The sequence below is a fragment of the Oncorhynchus kisutch genome, linkage group LG6 (assembly GCF_002021735.2).
Source record: "Oncorhynchus kisutch isolate 150728-3 linkage group LG6, Okis_V2, whole genome shotgun sequence".
Lineage (NCBI taxonomy): Eukaryota > Metazoa > Chordata > Actinopteri > Salmoniformes > Salmonidae > Oncorhynchus > Oncorhynchus kisutch.
In genome coordinates this window covers 33137836-33164221 of record NC_034179.2, presented here as the reverse complement: position 1 = coordinate 33164221, position 26386 = coordinate 33137836, and the positions used below count along the sequence as shown (strand labels likewise).

General features: G+C 41.1%; 1 protein-coding gene across 1 annotated transcript in view; it reads right to left on the bottom strand.

The window, feature by feature from the left end:
- The window catches only part of LOC109892732 (protein EURL homolog), a 30737-nt gene extending 14276 nt beyond the window's left edge, over positions 1–16461 (bottom strand). The window contains exons 1-2 of the mRNA XM_020485478.2: positions 16237–16461; positions 10136–10263 (exon numbers count right to left, since the gene is read on the bottom strand). Of these exons, the coding sequence (XP_020341067.1) occupies positions 10136–10262 (127 nt within the window). The 5' untranslated portion in view covers position 10263; positions 16237–16461. The remainder of the gene's footprint in view (positions 1–10135; positions 10264–16236) is intronic.
- Positions 16462–26386: the final 9925 nt, after the last annotated feature.

The following is a 26386-nucleotide window of genomic DNA, read 5'->3' as shown; positions in this document are numbered from 1 at the left end:
GAACTTAAACGTTAGCTTTCTTACATGGCACATATTTTACATGGAACATATTGCACTTTTACTTTCTTCTCCAACACTTTTTTTTTTGTTGCATTATTTAAACCAAATTGAACAGGTTTCATTATTTACTTGAGGCTAAATTGATTTAATTGATGTATTATATTAAGTTAAAATAAGTGTTCATTCAGTATTGTTGTAATTTTCATTATTACAAAAAAAAACAAAAAAAATGCTGATTAATCGTTATCGGTTTTTAATCGGTATCGGCGTTGAAAAATCATAATCGGTCGACCTCTAGTCTGCACTGTGTTAATACTCTGGGCCCAAGTGCAGCAACCAATCACCATGAAGCATCGCCACACACAACTGGTGCAGGAGGAAACAGAGGAGAGGAAAAACACCTAGCTAGCACTGAAGTAGCAGTGTATAAATAGTGACTACAATTACTGCTGTAGCCACTGACAGAAGCACATGGACACAAACATACTAGAGCTTTGCTACGAACCTGAGCTGGATTGCCCCCAACACTAGACATTGAGTTAGGGCCAGGTAGGGCATGTTCTTTCATCAAACGCTCTTGGATAGAATTTTCAAGAATTACTAAATTGATCACACATTTGCTTCTGCCCTGCTGTGCAATGTATCTGTACAGTCACATCTGACTAAGATCATAACATGGTGACCAGAACACTGTCTGAGCTGACAGGGAAGACTTACACAGAAAATAAATGTTCTGTGAGTTTAGAGTGACGAAAAGTAGCTAGCTAACAGCTCTCTCACGTCTTGCCATTGAGAAGCCCAAAGCGGAGCCGTTGCTATGGACACTCACACACGCAGAGCGGCAGCTCAGGGAGCAGGGGACAGACAGTGACAAGCAGCTAATGGATATGGGGGAAGTTATTTCTGATTCAGCAGGGCAGGGCCGTAAATTTGGAGGAAGCAATCAGACTGGGTAGGGTAGGGCCTGAATGTCACGAGCATTAAATGTCATGTAGACCTCTAAGACCAAACATAAGCAAGCACACTCAGACATGACAGAACAGAGCTTGATCTTCATATCCTTTCTTCACACTGAAGGGGCCAGACAGGCTGCACAGTTCCCTATTCCAACCTATTCAAAACAACAGACTGCTACTACTCGACCTCCCCTGTTGTCTGCGTGGTTTCCACAGTCAATAACTCAATGACCACAAAAGAAAGTGTCTCTGTCAACGTCAGCCTCTTTTTTAGTTGATATTCTTGCTAGCTACAGTGTGTGTGTGTGTGTGTGTGGACTAGAGCTTGTTAGTGCTGTATGTCGGTGCAGTGTGTTGTCTAACTCTAGCTACATGTAAGGAGTGTGCGTGTCAGCAGCTAAAAACAGACAAGCCTGAACATCTATCCTTCGTGCTACGTTAGGGGGAAGCTGTGGGTGTGGAGTTGAAAGTGGTTAGACACGCACAAACAGCCCTATAGACCTACCCTCCAACAACAGTGCAAGCATGTAGGCCTAGATATCATCTGTCTTGAACTATCAAATGTATCCTAGTAGATGAGAATGTGGTGTCGTGTTGATGAATATTCAGCAGCGCTAATTCACCCATGAGGTACAGTCCGAGCTAGATACTGTGGGTGTTACTCAAAATGCATACTACCGTGCTGCAAGCACGCAAACTGGAACATTGGATTATGACTCCAAATCAAAGTATGAGAAACGGAGCACAGAGGGCACTTCTCGGATGTGTACTCCATTTGTACATATTTTGAAGCATGCATAGATACAAGCTTCAACGGAAAGTAGTCACAGGAATATGACGCAACCACGTAAAAGCAATGCACATTTTCTTGAAATTAATGCTGCTGATCATTTGAGCTGAAGCGTGAGAAAATAAACTGATTTCGAAATTAAATGTTGCGCATTCACATCTCATATGTTGACTACAATATTTTATCTTGATACGTTAATAAATACATACTGTGTTAATGGTGGCATGTTTACCTGCCTACAATACCGACTGTAGTGTACGTAAATCATAAGCACATAGTAAGTAATAGTAATAGGGCAAACTGGCTAGCTTCTAACGTTCCTGTTACTTAGCTAGCTACCCACAAAGAATTTACATCTAACCTTGCATAACATTAGTTGGTCATATTCACGTGTTAAACTATCTTGTCAGCTCGATCCACATATATATCTAGCTGATAATTATGAAGTAAAACATTTGCTTTATGTATAATCTTGTTTTGTCTTTATTGCCATTGTCCTGGCTGGAAGAAGGTTTAGTGAATGGTAAGTCCAATGTAAGTCAATAGGGCTAACTGGCTAGCCACAAAGAATTTGTAGCTAGCTACCTAAGTAGAATTGACATCTACCTTGCATAACATTAGTTTTAGGTCATTTTTTAATGTTTAACCTCTCGAGTAGGGGGCAGTATTTTGACGTCCGGGTGAAAAGCATGCCCAAAGTAAACAGCCTGTTACTCAGGCCCAGAAGCTAAGACATGCATATAATTGGTAGATTTTGATAGAAAACACTCTAAAGTTTACAAAACTGTAAATATTATGTCTGTGAGTATAACAGAACTGATATGGCAGGCAAAACCGCCCAGACAAACGATCCCAAAAAATAGCTGTAGTGTTTCCAAGCGCGTGGAAGAGAGTGCGTTCTTTGGTATTTTTCTCTGGTAAAGACAATAACGATTCTCCGTCTTAAATTGTATATTTTATTAACGTATTAGGGTACATCAGGTTTGATTATAAATGTTGTTTGACTTATTTGGAAAAGTTTTAGTAACGTTTGGGATTAATTTTGTATGCATTTTGATGGAGGGAAACTGGGTGGATTATTGACTGGAGCGCGCCAGCTAAAACTAAGTTTTATGGATATAAAGGACATTATCGAACAAAAGGACCATTTGTGATGTAACTGGGACCTTTTGGAGTGCCAACAGAAGAAGATCAGAGGTAAGGCGTTTTTTATATCACTAGTTCTGACTCGTGTCGCACCTGTCTGGCTGAAATATGTTGTTCATGTTTTTGTAAGTGGGCGCTGTCCTCAGATAATCACATGGTTTGCTTTCGCCGTAAAGCCTTTTTGAAATCTGACACCGCAGCTGGATTAACAAGAAGTTAAGCTTATGATTTTATGGCTAATTTTGAAGCAAGGTAAGACATGCCTCATTATTTGAAGTTAAGTAAAACGTCCAGGTTTCAAACAATTATACTGCATCATTATACTGCATCAAGCGCACATTGCAAAGTGGGGGGTGACGCGTTGATAGTCAACAGTAGGCAGGCTATACAGTGCATTTGGAAAGTATTCAGACCCCTCGACTTTGGCATTTTGTTACATTACAGTCTTATTCTAAAATGTATTAAATTAAATAATCTCAATCTACACACACAATACCCCATAATGACAAAGAGAAAACAGGTTTAGAAATGTTGGCAAATTTCTTAAAATACAAAACTGAAATATCACAATTACAGAAGAATTCTAATCCTTTACTCAGTACTTCGTTGAAGCACCTGTGGCAGCGATTACAGCCTTGAGTCTTTTTGGCTGTGACACTACAAGCTCAGCACACATGTATTTGGAGAGTTTCTCCCATTCTTCTCTGCAGATTCTCTCAACCTCGGGCAGGTTGGATGGGGAGCTTCGCTGCACAGCTATTTTCAAGTCTCTCCAGAGATGTTCGATCGGGTTCAAGTCCGGGCTCTGTCTGGGCCACTCAAGGACATTGAGACTTGTCCCGAAGCACACTCCTGCGTTGTCTTGGTAGTGTGCTTCGGATCGTTGTCCTGTTGGAAGCGGAACCTTCGACCAAGTCCTAAGCGCTCTGGAACAGGTTTTCATCAAGGATCTCTGTGCTTCGCTCCAGTCATCTTTCCCTTGATCCTGACTAGTCTACCAGTACCTGCCGCTGAAAAACATGCCCACAGCATGAATCTGCCACAATTATACTTCACCGTAGGGATGGTGCCACGTTTCCTCCAGATGCCATTCAAGCCAAGAAGTTCAATCTTGGTTTCATCAGTCCCGAGAATCTTGTTTCTCATGGTTTGAGAGCCCTTTAGGTTACTTTTGGCAAACCCCAAGCGGGCTGTCATGTGCCTTTTACTGAAGAGTGGCTTCCATCTAGCCACCCTACTATAAAAGGTGGACTGCTACAGAGATGATTGTCATCCTGGAAGGTTCTCCCATCTTCACAAAGCAACTCTGGAGCTCTGTCAGTAACAATCGGATTCTTGGCCACCTCCCTGGCCAAGGACCTTCTCCCCCGATTGCTCAGTTTGGCCAGGTGGCCAGCTCTAGTAAGAGTCTTGGTGGTTCCAAACTTCTTCAATTTAAGAACGATGGAGGCCACTGTGTTCTTGGAGACCTTCAATGCTGCAGAAATGTTTTGGTACCCTTCCTCAGATCTGTGCCGACACAATCCTGTCTCGGAACGCCACGAACAATTCCTTCAACCTCATGGCTCGGTTTTTGCTCTGACATGCACTGTCAACTGTGGGACCTTATATAGACAGGTGTGTGCCTTTCCAAATCATGTTCAATCAATTTAATTTACAACAGGTGGACTCCAAACAAGTTGTATAAACATTAAGGATGATCAATGGAAACAGGATGCACCAGAGCTCAATTTCAAGTCTCATAGCAAAGGGTCTGAATAGTTATGTGAATTAGTTTTCATAAATGTGCAACAATTTCTAAAAAACAGTTTTTGCTTTGTCATTATAGGGTATTGTATGTAGATTGAGGAAAAACAACTTTGTCAAATGTCAAGGCGTCTGAATACTTTCTGAATGAACTGTATATAGCCTATGTACCCGAAAGATGAATGGTATGCGTGCTTTAATGACGAATTGAGATTGAGAAATAAAATAGCTCCTTGTAAATCATGGCCACCAAAGTTAACACGCGATTGCATTGTTGCGCAATGACTGGAATTTTAAAACCATATTGAATTATTGCAATGTTTGTTTATTTGTCAATTAATCCCTTAAGGGATGGGTTGCCAATTTGACGCAAACATTTTTAAAAAATTCATTCATTCAGCTGGTTTCACTCCAGTAGTCTACAGGCTTTTTGAGGAGTTCTCGAGCTGCCTGACAGGTGGTAGGCTATTCCACTCCTCAAACTTGACACTGCATGATGTGCACGTGATAAATAAGATGCACGACGACAACAAAAATACACACGTGCCAATTAATTTCCCAATAGACCAACAAGGATGACCATTTTTGCATTTTTTTATGCATTTTTGGCAGCTAACCGATTAACATCACTACCAACCAGGGCCTAAAATTAACACCCGACACCTGCGGGTAGATTTAGGCTTTGGCAGGTAAGATGTCTATTTCACTAGCCACATTGGCAGGTGGTCAGGGCTCCACAGTGTGAGCATTTTTTCCCTTGCATATGTGAATAAAAATAGTAAAGTATGATCACATTTATAGTAAATGCTAATGTAGCTGGTTTCAAAGTATTTCTGTCTTTTGTTTCATAGCTGGTCAATTAAATCGCACTAAGTCAAAGAACTACAAATCCTATATAGCCTATTCCACCTCGCGCTGAAACACTGCCTGGGGACTGTGCGCACATGAAGAGCTGAGTGAAAGATTCATATTCATAAGCGCTGCGCACAGGCATAAAAGTTAGTCTAATTTACTTGAAACTAAAATCTACTGAAGTGAGACTGTCCTTGTGTTTCTTGGCTATTTACATTAATTTGTTCACAAGCTAGGTTGTTTTTCTATGTTTGAGTTTCAACTGCTATGGAAGAGAAGACCACACTTCTACAAGTCAGACTCAATCTCACAGGCACAAACATGACTAGAGTCATGCTACCACAACCTCCCACCCTTAAAAGGGGCAAGTGAAAATGTTTGACTCATCTGTGTTATTTTGGTTAAAAGTTTTTTTTTAATTAAATTCAAATATACCACATTACTTCTTACTAGTATTATAATTATTTTATAAACATTACAAAGCGTGCTCATCTGTTTTTTGTGTTTTGTTGGTGTAATTCTAAACAGGGGAAAAAATATTTTGGCTGGTAAAAAAATATGAATGGCTGGAGGACCCAAAAATTAACTGCTTCTCAAATATAATGTTTTATGCGTTCTCCACACTCTCGTCCTAACAAGAACATACTAAACAGAACTTCCTCAGAGAGTGTACTCTAAGCATGAGTGTGGAACATGCTAGTATGCATATTGAGAAACACCCTGTACTTACGCATGGCCTCCTCTACTCTGAGCAACTTGGACAGAGAGCAGTTCCCTCCCGGTCTACCTTAATGAAGTCAAGCAGAATCAGATGAGCCGTGGGCATTAGCCTAGATGGGAATTGAACCTAGAAGATCAGTGGGCATCTAGCCTAGCGTGGCCAGGGAGAAATTCAACAGAAAGCAGGGCCTAGTCACAGATCCCTCCCATATATCACTATTATTACTGCTGCCCTCACCCTCACCCCCACCCCACACCCATGTGCCATCCCTGGCTGCCTCTTAACTACTGCTAAATGGCCAGAGGCTGCACAGGCTGTATCAAAATCTCTGCAACAATAGCCTATACAGGCTTATCTAGATACAGACACACAGTGGAGCAACAATGGTAACACTTTGTGACAGACTGGGGCATCTGCACATGATGCTCAACTCCACAATCATGCTCTTTCTGGGACTCTACTGCAGTACAATAATCAATAAAAACTCCACCTGGAACAAACAGGATATATTCCCTTTTCTCAGTCAGGACATATTCCCACAGTTCCGGGATTCGATAAAGGCTCAATGCATGCAAAACACATACAGTCAGGTCCAAAATTATTGTCTCACTTAATCAAGATGAGCAACAACAACAAAAAATACTACATAAAATACACATACTGAGCTACACTATATGACCAAGAGTACATGGACACCAGCTCATCGAACAACTCGTTCTAAAATCATAGGCATTAATATCGAGTTGGTCTCCCCTTTTCTGCTATATCGGCATGGCCGATTAATTAGGGCCGATTTCAAGTTCACACAACAATCGGTAATCAGCATTTTTGGACGCCTCTACAAACTGCGTGGCAGGCTGATCACCTGTTACGCAAGTGCAGCAAGAAGCCAAGGTACGTTGCTAGCTAGCATTAAACTTATCTTATTAAAAAAAAAAAAAACGATCTTCACATAACCACTAGTTAACTACACATGGTTGATGATATTACTAGGTTAACTAGCTTGTCCTGCGTTGCATATAATCAATGCGGTGCCTGTTAATTTATCATCGAATCACAGCTAATTTCACCAAACGGCAGATGATTTAACAAAAGTGCATTTGCGAAAAAAGCACAATCTTTGTACGAATGTACCTATCCATAAACATCCATGCCCTTCTTAAAATCAATACACAGAAGTATATTTTTATACCTGCATATTTAGTTAAAAGAAATTCATGTTAGCAGGCAACATTAACTAGGGAAATTGTGTCCCTTCTCTTGTGTTCATTGCACGCAGAGTCAGGGAATTTGCAAAAATTTGGGCAGCCTGGCTCGTTGCGAACTAATTTGCCAGAATTTTACATAATTATGTCATAACATTGAAGGTTGTGCAATGTAACAGCAATATTTAGACTTAAGGAACGGTTCCGTATTTCACTGAAAGAATAAACGTTTTGTTTTCTAAATGATGGTTATTAATGTGGTCAAATCCAGAAACTAACGACTCGTATTTCTGTGTGTATTATAATTCATTCTATGATTTGATAGAGTAGTCTGACTGAGCGGTGGTAGGCGGCAGCAGGCTCGTAAGCATTCATTCAAACTTTACTGCATTTGCCAGCAGCTCTTAGCAATTCTTACGTCACAGCGCTGTTTATGACTTCAAGCCTATCAACTCCTGAGATTAGGCTGGCAATACTAAAAGTGCCTATTAGAACATCCAATAGTCAAAGGTCTATGAAATACAAATGGTATAGAGAGAAATAGTCGTGTCATAATTCCAATAATAACTACAACCTAAAACCTCTTAACTGGGAATATTGAAGAACTGGGAATATTGAACCACCAGCTTTCATATGTTCTCATGGTCTGAGCAAGAAACTTAAACATGAGCTTTTTTACATGGCACATATTGCACTTTTACTTTCTTCTCCAACTGTGTTCTTGCATTATTTAGACCAAATTGAGCATGTTCATTATTTGAGACTAAATTTATTTTATTTCTGTATTATATTAAGTTAAAATAAGTGTTCATTGTCCATTCAGTATTGTTGTAATTGTCATTATTACAAATATATTTAAAATATATATATATTTTTTAAATACATTTATTTTTAAAACAGCCGATTAATTGGTATCGGCTTTTTTTGGTCCTCCAATTATTCAGTATCGGCATTGAAAAATCATAATCTGCTGACCTCTAATTGGGACATTGCTGCAGGCACTTGCTTCCATTCAACAACAAGAGCATTAGTGAGGTCGAGCACTGATGTTGGGCGATTAGGCCTGGCTCGCAGTCGGTGTTCAAATTCATCCCAAAGGTGTTCAATGGGGTTGAGGTCATCTCGATAAACCATTTCTGTATGGACCTCGCTTTGTGGACAGGGGAAACAGGAAAGGGCCTTCCCCAAACTGTTACCACAAAGTTTGCTGTTCCGTTACGATTCCCCCTCACTAGAATGAGGAAAAACAGCCCCAGAACGTTATTCCTCATCCACCAAACTGTACAGTTGGCACTACGCATTGGGGCAGGTAGTCTTCCCCTGGCATCCTCCAAATCCTATGATGGTGCCATGTTGAAAGTCACAGAGCTCTTCAGAAAGGCGATTCTAATGCCAATGTTTGTCTATGGAGATTGCATGACGGTGCACTTGATTTTATACACCAGTCAGCAACGGGTGTAGCTGAAATAGCCAACTCCACCAATTTCAAGGGGTGTCCACAGACTTGATTATATATAGTGTATATTGAATGCGCAACAAAATTGGGAAATTATTGCTCAGAGTAAGATTTTGTTTAACAATACTTTTTCTCTCTCAAAAACAGAGGGTCAAAATGATTATAAACAATACCTCACCCTGCGAGGATAACAGCACTGAGCCTTTTGGGAAGGATATTAGACCATTCCTCCATACAAAATCTTTTCAGATCCTTGATATCCTTAGTGTGCGCTTATGGACTGCCCTTTCAATTCATTTCACAGGTTTTTAAACGGGATTTGAGTCGGGAGACAGACGGCCATCGCAAAATGTTGATTTTGTGGTCAATCAAATTTTAAAAACCTGGATTTTGATGTGTGCTTGGGGTTATCGTCTTGCCGGAAGAACCACTTGTTACCAAGTTTTAGCCTCCTGGTAGAGCCAACCAGGTTTTTGGCAAAAATGTCTCGGTACTTGGTAAAGTTTATGATACTGTTGACTTTAACAACCAGTGGAAGCAAAATAGCCACATAACATCAAAGATCCACAACCATATTTTACAGAAGGTATGGGGTCTCTCCTGCTTATGCAGGAAATGCATGCACTGGTGTGCGTGGCCAAAGACCTCTGTTTTCAAATGTAAACGCCCGGGGCCCCATTTATAAATGCTACGTACGTACAAAATATGCCTCATAACATGCGTGCGACAGTTGACGCAAAGGTTTGCATATATAAAAACTGAAGTTGAGAATGTGGTTATCCTCCTGGAAACTTGAGACCACGCGTAGGCCTACACACAGTTTCTAGTGGTTGAAGTACTGCCCTGCAAGAATGCAGAAGTAGCCAGTAAAAAAAAATACAAAACTATTTCAAGTTTCAAGTCAAAACTATTTCTCATCCTTATTCATGATTCATGTAGGCATTGCGTGCTAGGAATATGGGTCCAAATACTTAACTTTTGACTACTTTATTTATAAGAATATTTAGGGGTGTCAATTTTGACCAGTACCTTTGAGAAAAATAAATAAATTACTTGTTAAACTAAAACTATTGTAATAGTATAAAATAATTACCCCATTTGCACATACAATTTAGCTCAGTATTTTAATGACTTATTTTATACAGTCAATTTTGCTCATCATTATCAAGGGTGTCAATTTCAGACCCCACTGTATATTGACCACTTTGTTTGCTCTTCATTCCCACTTGCTCAACAAGCCCTGGGGACTGGCGCCTCTCTCACCTTCGATGCTGAGCTCAAAGCAGACATGGCAGAAGGACATGGTCCCCGTGTCGGTCTCCAGCTTGCAGACACCGCAGATGTTGTCGTCGTTTAGGTCAATGTTGACAAACTGCTCCGCTTTGTCCATACTGTCTCAAATTGAAAAACAGAGACAAGAGCACATGGCAGGACATGAGGCATGAAGGGCTTGCACAACATCAACATTTATTTTGACATTTAGAAATCAAGAGTCCTCCTTCATTCTTGAACAGAATCTCTTTCAAACTAACGTCTTAGCTTGTATTAGTTAGATGGAAAAATAACACTCACGTTAGTGGCTCATCACGAGAATGTCATTACTATGCTGATAGTAGTGAGAGTTATGGTTTGCTCAATGCAGTGCCCTGTAAGCATTATGCCTCATGAAATATCAAGACATTGAAGAAGATAGGAATCACATTTTTTGAGAGGAGAGATTTTTGCTGATTTTCAGGTGACAACAGGATGGAACAACTTTTAGAACGCGTATGAAAAAGTCGTAGGAGTACTGGCATGTAAACGAGGACCCAACAGTGATCTCTCACAGAGAAAGAAAATAGTGTGTCTGGTGACCCATGTAAATGGTAAATTAGCTTACCCCGGCTTACATAAGGTGACCATTCCAGAATGTGATAACCAAGGGGATTATTCATTACAATGTGAATATAATGTTAGTATTTCTGTTCCAGGACACTTGTCTTCCCTGCATTTATCTAAGGATTACAGAACAAAACTGCACAATGAGATTAAAATGAATAAGCAGGGGCACATATTTTAGGTTTCCAATCTTCTTTCACACCGTTCCTAAATATTATCAGCATCATTTGACATTTGAAAACGACTCCTGGTAAAAAGTGAAAATGTGTATGTAATAGGACTGAGAATTGCCATGGACCTTACGAAACGATATTATCACGATACTTTAATTGCCAATACGATATGTATTAGAATCCTTGCGAATCTATAAGCAATTGCGATTCGACAGATTTTTATTGCAATTCAATGTTCCAAACATATTGCTCACCATATGTCTCCTGCAGAGGGGCAAGAGAGAGTCATGAAAAAACAAGTATCAGTAGCTAGGTTCCCATCCAATTGGCGACAAATTTTCATCGGAATATTCTACACTGAACAAAAATAAAAACACAACATGCAACAATTTCAAAGATTTGACTGAGTTAAAGTTCATAAGGAAATCAGTTCATTTAAATAAATCCATGAATCTATGGATTTCACGTCTTTGAATACAGATATGCGTCTGTTGGTCACAGATACCTTAAAGAAAAGATAGGGGCGTGGATCAGAAAACCAATCAGTATCTGGTGCGACCACCATTTATTTGCCTCATGTAGTGCGACACATCGTGCAGAGTTGATCAGGCTGTTGATTGTGGCCTGTGGAATGTTGTCCCACTCCTCAATGGCTGTGCAAAGTTTACTGGATATTGGCGGGAACTGGAACACGCTGACGTACACGTCGATTCAGAGCATCCCAAACATGCTCAATGGGTGACATGTCTGGTGAGTATGTAGGCCATGGAAGAACTAGGACATTTTCAGCTTGAACGAATTGTGTACAGATCTTTGCGACATGTGGCTGTGCATTATACTGAAACATGAGGTGATAGCGGTAGACGAATGGCACGACAATGGGCCTCAAGAGCACACTTCTCCAGCGTAGGTGAGCATTTGACCACTGAAGTCGGTTACGACGCCTAGCTGCAGGCATGTCAAGACCCTGGTAAGGACGACGAGCACGCTGATGAGCTTCCCTGAGATGGTTTCTGACAGTTTGTGCAGAAATGTGGCATTTGTGCAAACAAACAGTTTTATCAGCTGTTCGGGTGGCTGGTGAGGAAGCCACAGGTGAAGACGCAGAATGTGGATGTCCTGGGTTGGCATGGTTACATGTGATCTGCAGTTGTTAGGCCTGTTGGACATACTGCCAAACTCTCAAAAAAAAACGGAGATGGCTTATGGTAGAGAAATTAACATAAAATTATCTGGCAACAGCTCCAGTGGACCTTGCTGCAGTCAGCATGCCAATCGAACACTACTTCAACTTGAGACATTGTGGCATTGTGTAGTGTGACAAAACTGCACATTTTAGTGGCCTTTTATTGTCCCCAGCACTATGCAACAGCTTGCAGATACAGTGAGAGTAGGCTGTGCGGGTAGGCTAGAAGAGGACCATCCTTCTCACTGAATTTCAGAAAAATATAAAATTGTGAACCATTAAAGTTATCCTGTTTAGAAAAAATATATATAAATACATTTACGTCACCAAATAATTCATTAAAACACTGTTTTGCAATGAAGGTCTACTGTAGCCACAGCAGCAATCTGTAGGGTAGCACCATGGTGTAGCCAGAGGACAGGTAGCTTCTGTCTTCCTCTGGGTACTTTGACTTCAATACAAAACCTAGGACGGTCATGGTTCTCACCCCCTTCCATAGACTTTCAAAGTAATTATGATAGGTGGGAGGATGTCCTCCTGAAGTTATCAGAGCTCTTGCAGCATGAACTGACATGTTGTCCACCCAATCAAAGGATCAGAAAATGTATCTAGTTGGTTGCCAACCACCATATAAAGTCCAAAGAAGAAGCCTGAAGGAGGAGAGATTACTAGAAAACAAACTTTAACCCTTTTATCTGTGGATGAATTGTCAGAGTAAAGGACCTTGTGCATTACAGGTAAAATAACAACCCAATGTTAATATCCTAGGACAAATTAGCTAGCAACAGCAAGCTAGCTAGCTAAATTGCCAGAAATGGTTCCTTATCGACTGGTCCCCAAATCAATATAATTGGTTCAGAGTTTGTTTTGATATTTCAACCTGCGTGTCCTGATCGTGTCTGGTGTGGGGGGCCAAAATCAAAATGCAGATGTATGTGCGCGGTCTAGTCAGCATGTTAGCCGATCCACAAGAATGGAATGGTCTACCGTATCAAAAGCTTTGGTCAAGTCAATAAAAATAGCAGCACAACATTGCTTAGAATCAAGGGAAATGGTGACATTATTTAGGACCATTAAGATTGCAGTGACACATCCTTAACCTGACCGGAAACTAGAGACATCAAGAAAACTTCTCAGTAGTCAACTGGCTGGTTTTTCCAACACCTTTGATTAACAGGGAAAAAATAGAAATTGGCCTATAACAGTTAGAATCAGCTTGATCTCCCCCTTTAAATAAAGGATGCACTGTGACTGCCTTCCAAGCAATGGGAACCTCCCCAGAGAGTAAAGACAGGTTAAAAAGGTCAGAGATAGGCTCAGCAATGATAGGGGCTGTAACCTTAAAGGATCTAAACCATCTGACCCAGATGTTAATTTGGGGTCAAGTTTAAGGAGCTCCTTTAGCACCTCGGACTCGGTGACTGCCTGCAGGGAGAAACTGTAGCGGGGCAAGGGGAAAAGAGCGAGGAGCATTGGGGCTAATCGCATTAGAAGGGCTGGGAGATGAGGAAATGTTGGACAGGCAAGGAGGCATGGCTGTGCCCGGTTACTATGTGGCATTACTTATTTTAGAGCAAATTCTTGCCGTTATATGAAACCCAAAACATGTGGGATCTTGTCATGCCCAGTACTAAAAGTGAACATAAAACACAGACCCCATCCCATTACTGAGTGACTTCCCCAAATGAAGCACTCCTTGATGAACTAACATAGCTTAGGGTGAAGAGACATAAAACCTCATCTAAATCTATAGATTTTCTGCATGTAAACAAAAACTAAATAACACTTAACTGTCAAGTTAGTGGGTGGGTGGCTAAACAATGCTATATAAAACAATCTCACCCATCATTATAAGTTCCAATTTCTGATCTTCTGATGGATAAGACAGATATCGGCAGGAAATTCAACCATCCCTGGCCTATATTTGGCACAGCAGTTCTGTATACTCAGCCAGGGAGCTTGAATGAAAAGAACAGTTCAGCCTCTTTTGGGGTGTCAAACGTGTCATTTGCCCGACCTCGTGCACCCTGCACTTCGGGCTCCCAAGTGGCACAGCGGTCTAAGGCACTATCTCAGTGCTGGAGGCGTCACTACAGACCCTGGTTTGATTGCAGGCTGTATCAACCAGCCGTGACAGGGATTCCCAACTAAGAATTTGTTCTTAACGGACTTGCCTAGTTTAATAAAAACTTTTTTATTTTATTTGATTGCCTTCACATTTTCAGTCAAAGTCCCAAGACTCTTTGAGATATGAGCCAACCTTGTGTCCACCTTCCCGCTTTGTGAGTTTATAGCAGCTAGTAGGTCAATCGGGGTGGGTCCTGTGGGGAGCAAGTATCTTCAGCTAACTCAAATCAAGGTTTATTTGTCACGTGCGCCGAATACAACAGGTGTAGACCTTACAGTGAAATGCTTACGTACAGGCTCTAACCAATAGTGCGAGAAAAAAAAAGGTGTGTGTGTGTAGGTAAGTAAAGAAATAAAACAGTAAAAAGACATTTGAAAATAAGAGTAGCAAGGCTATATACAGACACCTGTTAGTCAGGCTTATTGAGGTAGTATGTACATGTAGGTATCGTTAAAGTGGCTATGCATATATGATGAACAGAGAGTAGCAGTAATGTAAAAAGAGGGGGTGGTTTGTGGTGGATAACCTGGTTAGCAATGCAGATAGCCCGGTTAGCCAATGTGCGGGAGCACTGGTTGGTCGGGCCAATTGAGGTAGTATGTACATGAATGTACAGTTAATGTCACTATGCATATAAGATAAACAGAGAGTAGCAGCAGCGTAAAAGAGGGGTTGGGGGAGGCACACAATACAAATAGTCCGGGTAGGAGTCTTATGGCTTGGGGGTAAAAACTGTTGAGAAGCCTTTTTGTCCCAGACTTGGCACTCCGGTACTGCTTACCATGTGGTGGTAGAGAGAACAGTATATGAATGGGGTGGCTGGGGTCTTTGGCAATTTTTAGGGCCTTCCTCTGACACCACCTGATGTAGAGGTCCTGGATGGCAGGCAGCTTTGCCCCAGTGATGTACTGGGCCATACGCACTACCCTCTGAAGTGCCTTGCGGTTGGAGGACGAGCAATTGCCGTACCAGGCAGTGATGCAACCGGTCAGGATGCTCTCGATGTTGCAGCTGTAGAACCTTTTGAGTGTGCGTACATCGTGTGTCAGCGATGTTGACATCGGTTCGTTGCGTCTCGTCCAAATTATCTTGTTTAACGCCCCCTTTTTTGGTGGCATTTCCTTTAGTCATATTGTCAGACAATGATTTAAAATCATAGGCCGTGAGAGATTAAGATAAATGTATGTTTCAATTTTGCAGAGCTCTAACAAAACACGTCTATTCCATAGCACACTCTCTAGTGCCCCTTAAAATAAGTATTTTCAACTTTCATCCAGAACCTAATATGAACCGATTTCAACATCTTGAAAAGATGCATCTTCAATGTCCTGGAAAAGGTGCATTTTAAACATACCTTTTTACCTTTCATTCAGAACCTACATTTAACCTAACATCTGGAAAACAGGTATTTTTTACCTATATCAAATCAAATCTTATTGGTCACATACACGTGTTTAGCGGATGTAGCGAAATGCTTGTACTATTACTAGTATATTATCGCCTAGAGCAGCAGAAAGGCAAGAACCGGCCCTGCGTGGATGATATGACTGTGTTGGAACACTAACCCTATAAAGACTCCTTCTTCCAATGATATGTGTAACGTACCGTTATTGAACGGAGTCCTGATCAAGAGTTAGCTAGCTCCCAAACTAACCATCTAGCTAGCTAGCCCTATATAGTACGGGCGGCGTCCGTTATAGTGCTAGCTAGATACCAACACATTGAACTAGTTACGTAGTTAGCTGAGTGAATGGCTAACCAGCTAGCTACTGTAGACGACTTAGGTTGCTGCTAGCAAAACCTTGTTATGACACTGCTGCCAGTACTGACTAGCCGTGCTAGCCAACATAGATAACGTTAATTAACTGAATCGTGACCCATTATCTGGTCGTCAAGTTCAATAATGTCCAGCAGGAGCCAAACAAAATTATAGTAGCGATTAAACATGGCAATGTAATACAATGTAGCTAGCTATTTATTCTGTTTAACGGCCATTTACCTTGTAATCCTTTGTCAAATCTTCAGGGGAATTCGCGGGTATTTCGTTTCCATTTACCTCAGTCCTTGAGCGCCTGTAGGGCAGTAAGTGTTGTTGATGGTAGCTCGCAGAACAGCACATTACTTTCAGTGGAGGGGAAACCCCCCACATTTTCGGAACGAACTACTTATACATCAGCGGGTGTGTTATAATATCAATACAGATTAAATGCAAATCGTTCTGCATATATAATACATTACACACTTTTGAAATAAAGAAACAATTTTATGTCGATGTATGATCTAGGATCATCATTATTCAAGCTCTATATTAGCCTTTTCAAATGCATTCCGCTTGATTAAACCCCTTTAGACTTGGTATATTTAACAATCGTCAACAGACTAGAGGAAAATTGTTCGAACAATAGAATAATAGCTACATGTATGACCTAATATGATTACATAGGGGAAATGTTTACACTATAATTTGGTATTCAGATTTTAATAACGAAGCGAGCGAAATATGAGAAGAGAAACTGACCTATCAACGACCGGACTGTCCAATACCCCTTTCATTTTCGTTTCACATGAAGTCACACGTGGGGATTCCTTTCATGAAAAGAACTATGGTGTATTCCCATTATTGTCAAAAAGGATACAGAAGAACTCATTTCGAACAATGACACCTATTCCATGCTAGAATTATACTGTAGTGTGGTAAAATAAGAATTTTTACATTCAGCATCACTCCATTGAGGGAAATATAGTATTATTTCTAACAAAGATGTTTTATTTATTTATTTAACCTTCATTTAACTAGGCAAGTCAGTTAAGAACAAATTCTTATTTACAATGACGGCCTACTAAAAGGCCTGCGGGGACGGGGGCTGGGATTAAAAATAAATAAAATAAAAATATAGGACAAATCACACATAATGACAAGAGAGACAACACTACATAAAGCGAGACCTAAGACAACATAGCATGGCAGCAACACATGACAACACAGCATGGTAGCAACACAACATGGCAGCAGCACATCATAGTAGCAGCACAAAACAGGGTAAACATTTTTTTATTTAACCTTTATTTAACCAGGTAGGCTAGTTGAGAACAAGTTCTCATTTGCAACTGTGACCAATATAAAGCATAGCAGTGTGAACAGACAACAACACAGAGTTACACATGGAGTAAACAATAAACAAGTCAACAACATAGAAGAAGAAAAAAATCATCTATATACATTGTGTGCAAAAGGCATGAGGAGGTAGACAATAAATAGGCCATAGGAGTGAATCATTACAATTTAGCAGATTAACACTGGAGTAATAAATGATCAGATGAACATGTGCAGGTAGAGATACTGGTGTGCAAAAGAGCAGAAAAGTAAATAAAATAAAAACAGTATGGGGATGATAAATTGGGTGGGCTACATACCAATGGACTATGTACAGCTGCAGCGATCAGTTAGCTGCTCAGATAGCAGATGTTTAAAGTTGGTGAGGGAGATAAAAGTCTCCAACTTCAGATATTTTTGCAATTCGTTCCAGTCGCAGGCAGCAGAGAACTGGAAGGAAAGGTGGCCAAATGAGGTTTTGGCTTTAGGGATGATCAGTGAGATACACCTGCTGGCGTGTGCTACGGGTGGGTGTTGCCATCGTGACCAGTGAACTGAGATAAGGCGGAGCTTTACCTAGCATAGACTTGTAGATGACCTGGAGCCAATGGGTCTGGCGATGAACATGTAGCGAGGGCCAGCCGACTAGAGCATACAGGTCGCAGTGGTGGGTGGTATAAGGTGCTTTAGTAACAAAACGGATGGCACTGTGATAAACTGCATCCAGTTTGCTGAGCAGAGTATTGGAAGCTATTTTGTAGATGACATCGCCGAAGTCGAGGATCGGTAGGATAGTCAGTTTTACAGGGTAAGTTTTGCGGCGTGAGTGAAGGAGGCTTTGTTGCAAAATAGAAAGCCGACTCTAGATTTGATTTTGGATTGGAGATGTTTGATATGAGTCTGGTAGGAGAGTTTGCAGTCTAGCCAGACACCTAGGTACTTATAGATGTCCACATATTCTAGGTCGGAACCATCCAGGGTGGTGATGCTAGTCGGGTGTGCGGGTGCAGGCAGCGAGTGGTTGAAAAGCATGCATTTGGTTTTACTAGCGTTTAAGAGCAGTTGGAGGCCACGGAAGGAGTGTTGTATGGCATTGAAGCTCGTTTGGAGGTTAAATAGCACAGTGTCCAAGGAAGGGCCAGAAGTATACAGAATGGTGTCGTCTGCGTAGAGGTGGATCAGGGAATCGCCCGCAGCAAGAGCAACATCATTGATATATACAGAGAAAAGAGTCGGCCCGAGAATTGAACCCTGTGGTACCCCCATAGAGACTGCCAGAGGACCGGACAACATGCCGTCCGATTTGACACACTGAACTCTGTCTGCAAAGTAGTTGGTGAACCAGGCAAGGCAGTCATTAGAAAAACCGAGGCTACTGAGTCTGCCGATAAGAATATGGTGATTGACAGAGTCGAAAGCCTTGGCCAGGTCGATGAAGACGGCTGCACAGTACTGTCTTTTATCGATGGCGGTTATGATATCGTTTAGTATCTTGAGCGTGGCTGAGGTGCACCCGTGACCGGCTCGGAAACCGGATTGCACAGCGGAGAAGGTACGGTGGGATTCGAGATGGTCAGTGACCTGTTTGTTGACTTGGTTTTCGAAGACCTTAGATAGGCAGGGCAGGATGGATATAGGTCTGTAACAGTTTGGGTCCAGGGTGTCTCCCCCTTTGAAGAGGGGGATGATCGCGGCAGCTTTCCAATCCTTGGGGATCTCAGATGATACGAAGGAGAGGTTGAACAGGCTGGTGATAGGGGTTGCGACAATGTCGGCGGACAGTTTCAGAAATAGAGGGTCCAGATTGTCAAGCCCAGCTGATTTGTATGGGTCCAGGATTTGCAGCTCTTTCAGAACATCTGCTATCAGGATTTGGGTAAAGGAGAAGCTGGGGAGGCGTGGGCGAGTAGCTGCGGGGAGGGGGAGGGGGGGGGTTGGAGTAGCCAGGAGGAGGGCATGGCCAGGCGTTGAGAAATGCTTGTTGAGGTTTTCGATTATCACGGATTTATCGGTGGTGACCGTGTTACCTGGCTTCAGTGCAGTGGGCAGCTGGGAGGAGGTGCTCTTGTTCTCCATGGACTTTACAGTGTCCCAGATTTTTGGGAGTTAGAGCTACAGAATGCAAATTTCTGCTTGAAAAAGCTGGCCTTTGCTTTCCTGACTGACTGCGTGTATTGGTTCCTGACTTCCCTGAAAAGTTGCATATCGTGGGCACTATTCGATGCTATTGCAGTCCGCCACAGGATGTTTTTGTGCTGGTCGAGGGCAGTCAGGTCTGGAGTGAACCAAGGGCTATATCTGTTCTTAGTTCAGCATTTTTTGAACGGAGCATGCTTGTCTAAGATGATGAGGAAGTTACTTTTAAAGAATGACCAGGCATCCTCAACTGACGGGATGAGGTCAATATCCTTCCAGGATACCCGGGCCAGGTCAATTAGAAAGGCCTGCTCGCAGAAGTGTTTTAGGGAGCGTTTGACAGTGATGAGGGGTGGTCGTTTGACCGCTGACCCATAGAGGATACAGGCAATGAGGCAGTGATCGCTGAGATCCTGGTTGAAGACAGCAGAGGTGTATTTGGAGGGCAAGTTGGTCAGGATAATGTCAATTAGGGTGCCCATGTTTACGGATTTAGGGTTGTACCTCCTTGATGATTTGTGTGAGATTGAGGGCATCTAGCTTAGATTGTAGGACTGCCGGGGTGTTAAGCATATCCCAGTTTAGGTCACCTAACAGAACAAACTCTGAAGCTAGATGGGGGGCGATCAATTCACAGATGGTGTCCAGGGCACAGCTGGGAGCTGAGGGGGGTCGGTAGCAGGCGGCAACAGTGAGACTTATTTCTGGAGAGATAAATTTTTAAAATTAGAAGTTGTTAAAGGAATTTAATTGCTCTATGTTTTAATACCCAATTAAAATTAAACACTCTGTCAATTCATAAGGATTTGTAAGACCCTTATTCTATAATAATAGACAGAGCCCAGTCTTAAAGTCAAACAGCAGAGTTTATTCACGAGTACTGAATACGATACAGTTTACCACAGGTTATAAACTGAAAATGAAGTCATTAGTTTCAGCCCCAACTCGTGCCATCTCCGTTCCAGTACAAAGGCTGTATCTCAAGCCTTCCCACATCCGTCTTTCTACCAATTTAATATAATTTACGACTGAGCCAAGGTTTTCCGGTGTAGATAAACATTCTAGCCAGTCTGAAGATTTAGTTAATTCATTTCTACCCAGGAACAGACCGTCATTGTTCTAATCCTTGATTCATTCACACACATTATATTCAGTACTGGGATCAAGAAAGAAAACTCATACATTTACAGCAACATAATAGTATTCTGATTAGTACATATACAGTAACATAATAGTATTCGGATTAGTACATATACAGTAACATAATAGTAATCTGATTAGTCAGTCCTGATTGTAATGTATACATAATTAGTCATCATTGATAAAAATTCCCTTAACAGAAGTTCGATCTGTTTGGGCATAGACCTGGAAAGTATGACAGAACTTTGCAGGCTATCTCTGCAGTAGATTGCAACTCCTCCCCCTTTGGCAGTTCTATCTTGACGGAAAGTGTTATAGTTGGGTATGGAAATCTCAGAATTTTTGGTGGCCTTCCTAAGCCAGGATTCAGACACGGCAAGGACATCAGGGTTGGCAGAGTGTGCTAAAGCAGTGAGTAAAACAAACTTAGGGAGGAGGCTTCTGATGTTGACATGCATGAAACCAAGGCTTTTTCGATCACAGAAGTCAACAAATGAGGGTGCCTGGGGACATGCAGGGCCTGGGTTTACCTCCACATCACCCGAGGAACAGAGGAGGAGTAGGATGAGGGTGCGGCTAAAGGCTATCAAAACTGGTCGCCTAGAGCGTTGGGGACAAGGAATAAAAGGAGCAGATTTATGGGCATGGTAGAATATATTCAGGGCATAATGTGCAGACAGGGGTATGGTGGGGTGCGGGTACAGCGGAGGTAAGCCCGGGCACTGGGTGATGATAAGAGAGGTTGTATCTCTGGACATGCTGGTTATAATGGGTGAGGTCACCGCATGTGTGGGAGGTGGGACAAAGGAGGTATCAGAGGTGTGAGGAGTGGAACTAGGGGCTCCATTGTAAACTAAAACAATGATAACTAACCTGAAGAACAGTATACAAGGTATATTGATATTTGAGAGAGACATACAGCAAGGCATAAAGTAATCGCAGGTCTTGATTGAGAGAGCTTGCTAAAACAACAGGTGAGAACAACAGCTAGTCAGCTAACACAACAACAGCAGGTAAAATGGCGATGACTAGGCAGAGACGGTCGGATTAACTACACACAGAGCCTGAGTTCGCGGCTGGGGCCGACAGACAAAACATAAATAAACAGAATGGAGTACCGTGATTAATGGACAGTCCAGCAGGCATCAGCTATGTAGCCAAGTGATCATAGTGGGCACAGATAACAGCACAAGGGCCAGAAGCTAGAGACAATATATCATGCAAAGCAGCCATAACTGTCAGAAAGTGTCCATTATTGAGACTTTGAATGAAGAGTCTTTGAATGGAGATACAGTATCTACATATATTTTAGGATGTTGTGTATGTTACGCCCCTGAAAACAAGGGAGAAATAATCACGAGAGTGATATGGTGTTGTTTTCTCAATTCAACTTCTAGTGCAATGAAAAAAAACTCGATTTCCCCAGGAATATGGGTGGAAACCAGAGCAATCGATCTCAGGCTCATAGATTAAGAGCATTTCGTAGATCACAGATTAACACTTTTAGGCACCACAAAATAAAGTAATCAATATAACGTTTACACATTACTCACACAATTTGTACCCTTTGTACGCTTGACGGATTTGAACTTTAACACAATTATATGAATGTTATCAATCTCTATCAACTAATACTGAATGCATTATATTTTTAACCTTAGATGTTTTAAGATCCTCACATACTATGAACTTACTAATACTTTTTAATGTATAACAGGCTATGAATATTTATTTTAACCTGTCACATGTATCCCTGGAAATAATCAGAATTAATGTAAACATTACAGTTTTGAAAACATAGCTTGTCCTAAAAAGTGGTCTCTTGGCACAACTTACCCTGGATATGGGGTAAATTGAGCTGCGGGACAGGGTAAGTTAAGCCGTGTACACATTTCTGTACTGAATGAAATATGACCACTACATTCTTAAAACCATGTTTATCTTTATTTCCAAACACAATCGCTTTTGTCTTTTAATAATTGTAAGCATTTTTCAACACAGACTTAACACCTAACAAATACTTTCAATTTTTTTTAAACATTTTGAACATAGGCCAGGCCCTGTTGTTACCTCATATCCCAGAGATAATGCCTTGCATTACACCTGGGGAAAAAAGCACTTCCATTTGCTCAACTTGCCATTGGCTCAACTTACCCAAGCAAACATTTTGACTATATTAGCCCACACAGCGACAAGGATGCACTTTCGTGCTAGGGTTAGGACATCATATTGAAGCTTACAGAAACCCCAATTAATTTATAGAACAATCTTAAAATTATATACTTTGGTTTAGATACAAGCATCATGAATCCTCTAACACAAATTCATTTGACTTGAGGGAGGAAATGAGGGAGCATGTACACATGCGGCTATTCTGTGTTGAGCGGTTAACAAAGAAACAGGTCCTCTTATATGCTCTATTTAGAGATATTTATGCAACTTTAGTTGTAATACAAACACTGTGCTAACTGTTTTGATTTTTAATACATTCTAAGGCTGCATGATGTGACTAATTATGATTTGAAAAGTTGCATGAAAAGCATGAACTTGGCAATGTTTTTTGCGCAGGCTGCACACACTTTATCAGTCTCTCATTTACGATTTGACAAGCATTTGATGTCTCAAATTTCCCACCGGCATCCCCCTTTTGTGGCCGCATTGCCCCTAAAATAATCCTTGCCTTTTGCCGTTGTGCCCTTGGGCTGAATATAATCATTATAATTCCCTTCTCCCGGCTGCTTGCTCCGAAGCACCTCTCACTCACATGGCTCTCTCGGATATCTTAATTCTTATTAGCCAAAGCCCATCATTTGATCGGGCCCTTCTCACAATTCAGCTCCGAAGTAGGCTACAAGTGAAGACAGACACATCAGGGATGCAACTGCCTGTCCTTCTCATCGAATTCTGAGGGGCATATTGAAGATGTTGGAAAAAATGTTCACATTTACTTTTCATAAGCGAACAAGATGATTATGCCTGACAAACAGCGAATGTACAAGCCTATGTCAATCTACTATCCCCCAAATTACAAAAGTTGACCTATTCTATTGGTCTACTTGTCCTTCTGTGCGAGAAATACATTTTCCAGACATAGTTTGGGACAGTTGTGGGATGCGATAGATCCCAAATTAATATAACCACTAGCATTAAAAAAAAACGTTTTAAAGCAATGAGGCTGATGCAATAGATCAGAACGTTTAGCCTAAAATGTTGATAAACTATTAGGCTATTTCTTCACATTATAAGTGCAGCAATGCGCACACAACAGTAAGCGCGAATGTTCCAAAATGCAATCAATTAGCGGTAAAACACCTTTCTCAAAAGTAACCACAAATGAGATTATGCATGCAATGCTTTATTATAAAGCTGCATTTTATAGTGAAAATTCTCTTCCCTAAATTTGAAACTCACGCACCTCCTATGTATGCCAGTTAGTCTCTACACCGGTTGTGAATTTTAAGAAGATATTTGGCCACTTTAGTTTAGTGAAACAAACCCTCTGCTAGGCTACATTAGGTGTGTGTTAAACAGCCATAACTGAGTGGCTGCTGCCAACATACTGACTCAACTCTAGCCACTTAAATAATGGAAGAATTGATGTAATAAATGTATCACTAGCCACTTTAAACAATGCCACTAATGTTTACATACCCTACATTACTCATCTCATATGTATATACTGTACTCTATACTATCTACTGCATCTTGCCATCTTGATGTAATAAATGTATGTCACGCCATAGAGAGGCTTTTATTCTATATTTTGGTTAGGCCAGGGTGTGACTAGGTTGGGCATTCTAGTTTCTTTATTTCTATGTTTTCTGTTTCTATGTTTTGGCCTGGTATGGTTCTCAATCAGGGACAGCTGTCTATCGTTGTCTCTGATTGTGAATCATACTTAGGCAGCCTGTTTGTCCACCTTAGTTGTGGGTAGTCTTTGTTAGTGGCCTGTATAGCCGACGTAAGCGGCACCGTCGTGTCCTTATTCTTTGTTTTGTTTGCGACATTTATAAATAAAAAGGAATGTAAGCTCACCATGCTGCACCTTGGTCGGTCATTTCCACGACCGTGACAATGTATCACTAGCCACTTTAAACTATGCCACTTTATATAATGTTTACATACCCTACATTACTCATCTCATATGTATATACTGTACTCTATACCATCTACTGCATCTTGCCTATGATGTTCGGCCATCACTCATTCATATATTTTTATGTACATATTATTATTAATTCCTTTACACTTTGTGTATAAGGTAGTTGTTGTGAAATTATTAGGTTAGATTACTTGTTAGATATTACAGCATGGTCGGAACTAGAAGCACAAGCATTTCGCTACTCTCACATTAACATCTGCTAACCATGTGTATGTGACAAATTTGATTAGATCTTATTCAGCCGTTTTTTATGCATTAAATGACCTCGTGTGATGCTTGCATTGATCAGTTATACAGTTTAAATCTGTTATTTTTGCATTTTGGCCCAAAGTCAACTTTTAAAGTAACATTCCAGTTTTTCCAGATTTCCATGAAATTTGACCTATAAATAAAATTGTTTTTCATTCCAAAAAATTGTCATTAAAGGGTAACTCTTAACCCCAATTTCAGCCTGCACAACCCCTTCAATATATATACAGTATATATATATTTTCCTTTATTACTTTCTAACCCTACCACCCCTCCCCTAATTGGAGTAAACTAGTGAACAACAAAGCGTAGGCTTCTACTTCCAGCTTATTCACACTATATACATTTTACAGGCACAGTTTATTTTACAATAGTTATATTTTGTTTGTTTTAAGTCCTGTCCTTCCTCTAACCTTAATTTCTCCCATCTATTTCTTTCACAGACGTTTTGAATCTATATATGTTTTACAGACACAGTACATTAGTTAGCTTGTTGTTATTAGTTATTATTCCTAACCTTCAGCTCCATCCAACCCCTCCCATCTCTCTCTTAACACCATCCATATTGAATTTCTATTTGCCATATACTGAATGTTTCACAAAAGTTCTGAACCTTTCTATTCTCATAATTTATACAGATTGTAAATTAAAATAAACATTTTTGCTTAAAGTATTATATTATTGATCGATTGACAGTAGTGCTATCTGCAGAGTTAGCTCCAGGTAAATGTTGCAATTCTTCAGCCATTCCTGGACCTGTGATCAAAAACAAGCCACCAAAAAACAAGCTGTCAAACATACCCTCGTAAAACTGACTATCCTACCGATCCTTGACTTAGTCGATGTCATTTACACAATAGCCTCCAACACTCTACTCAGCAAATTGGATGCAGTCTATCACAGTGCCATCCGTTTGTCACCAATGCCCCATATACTACCCACCACTTCGACCTGTATGCTCTCGTTGGCTGGCCCTCGCTTCATATTCGTCGCCAAACCTACTGGCTCCAAGTCATCTATGCGTCTTTGCTAGGTAAAGCCCCGCCTTATCTCAACTCACTGGTAACCATAGCAGCACCCACCCGTAGCATGCGCTCCAGCAGGGAAATTTCACTGGTCACCACCCAAAGCCAATTCCTCCTTTGGCTGCCTTTCCTTCCAGTTCTCTGCTGCCAATGACTGGAACGAACTGCAAAAATCACTGAAGCTGGAGACTCATATCTCCCTCACTAACTTTAAGCATCAGCTGTCATAGCTTACAGATCATTGCTCCTGTACATAGCCAATCTGTAAACAGCCCACCCAACTACCTCATCCTCATATTACTTTTTGTTTTTTTGCTCCTTTGCACCCCAGTATCACTACTTG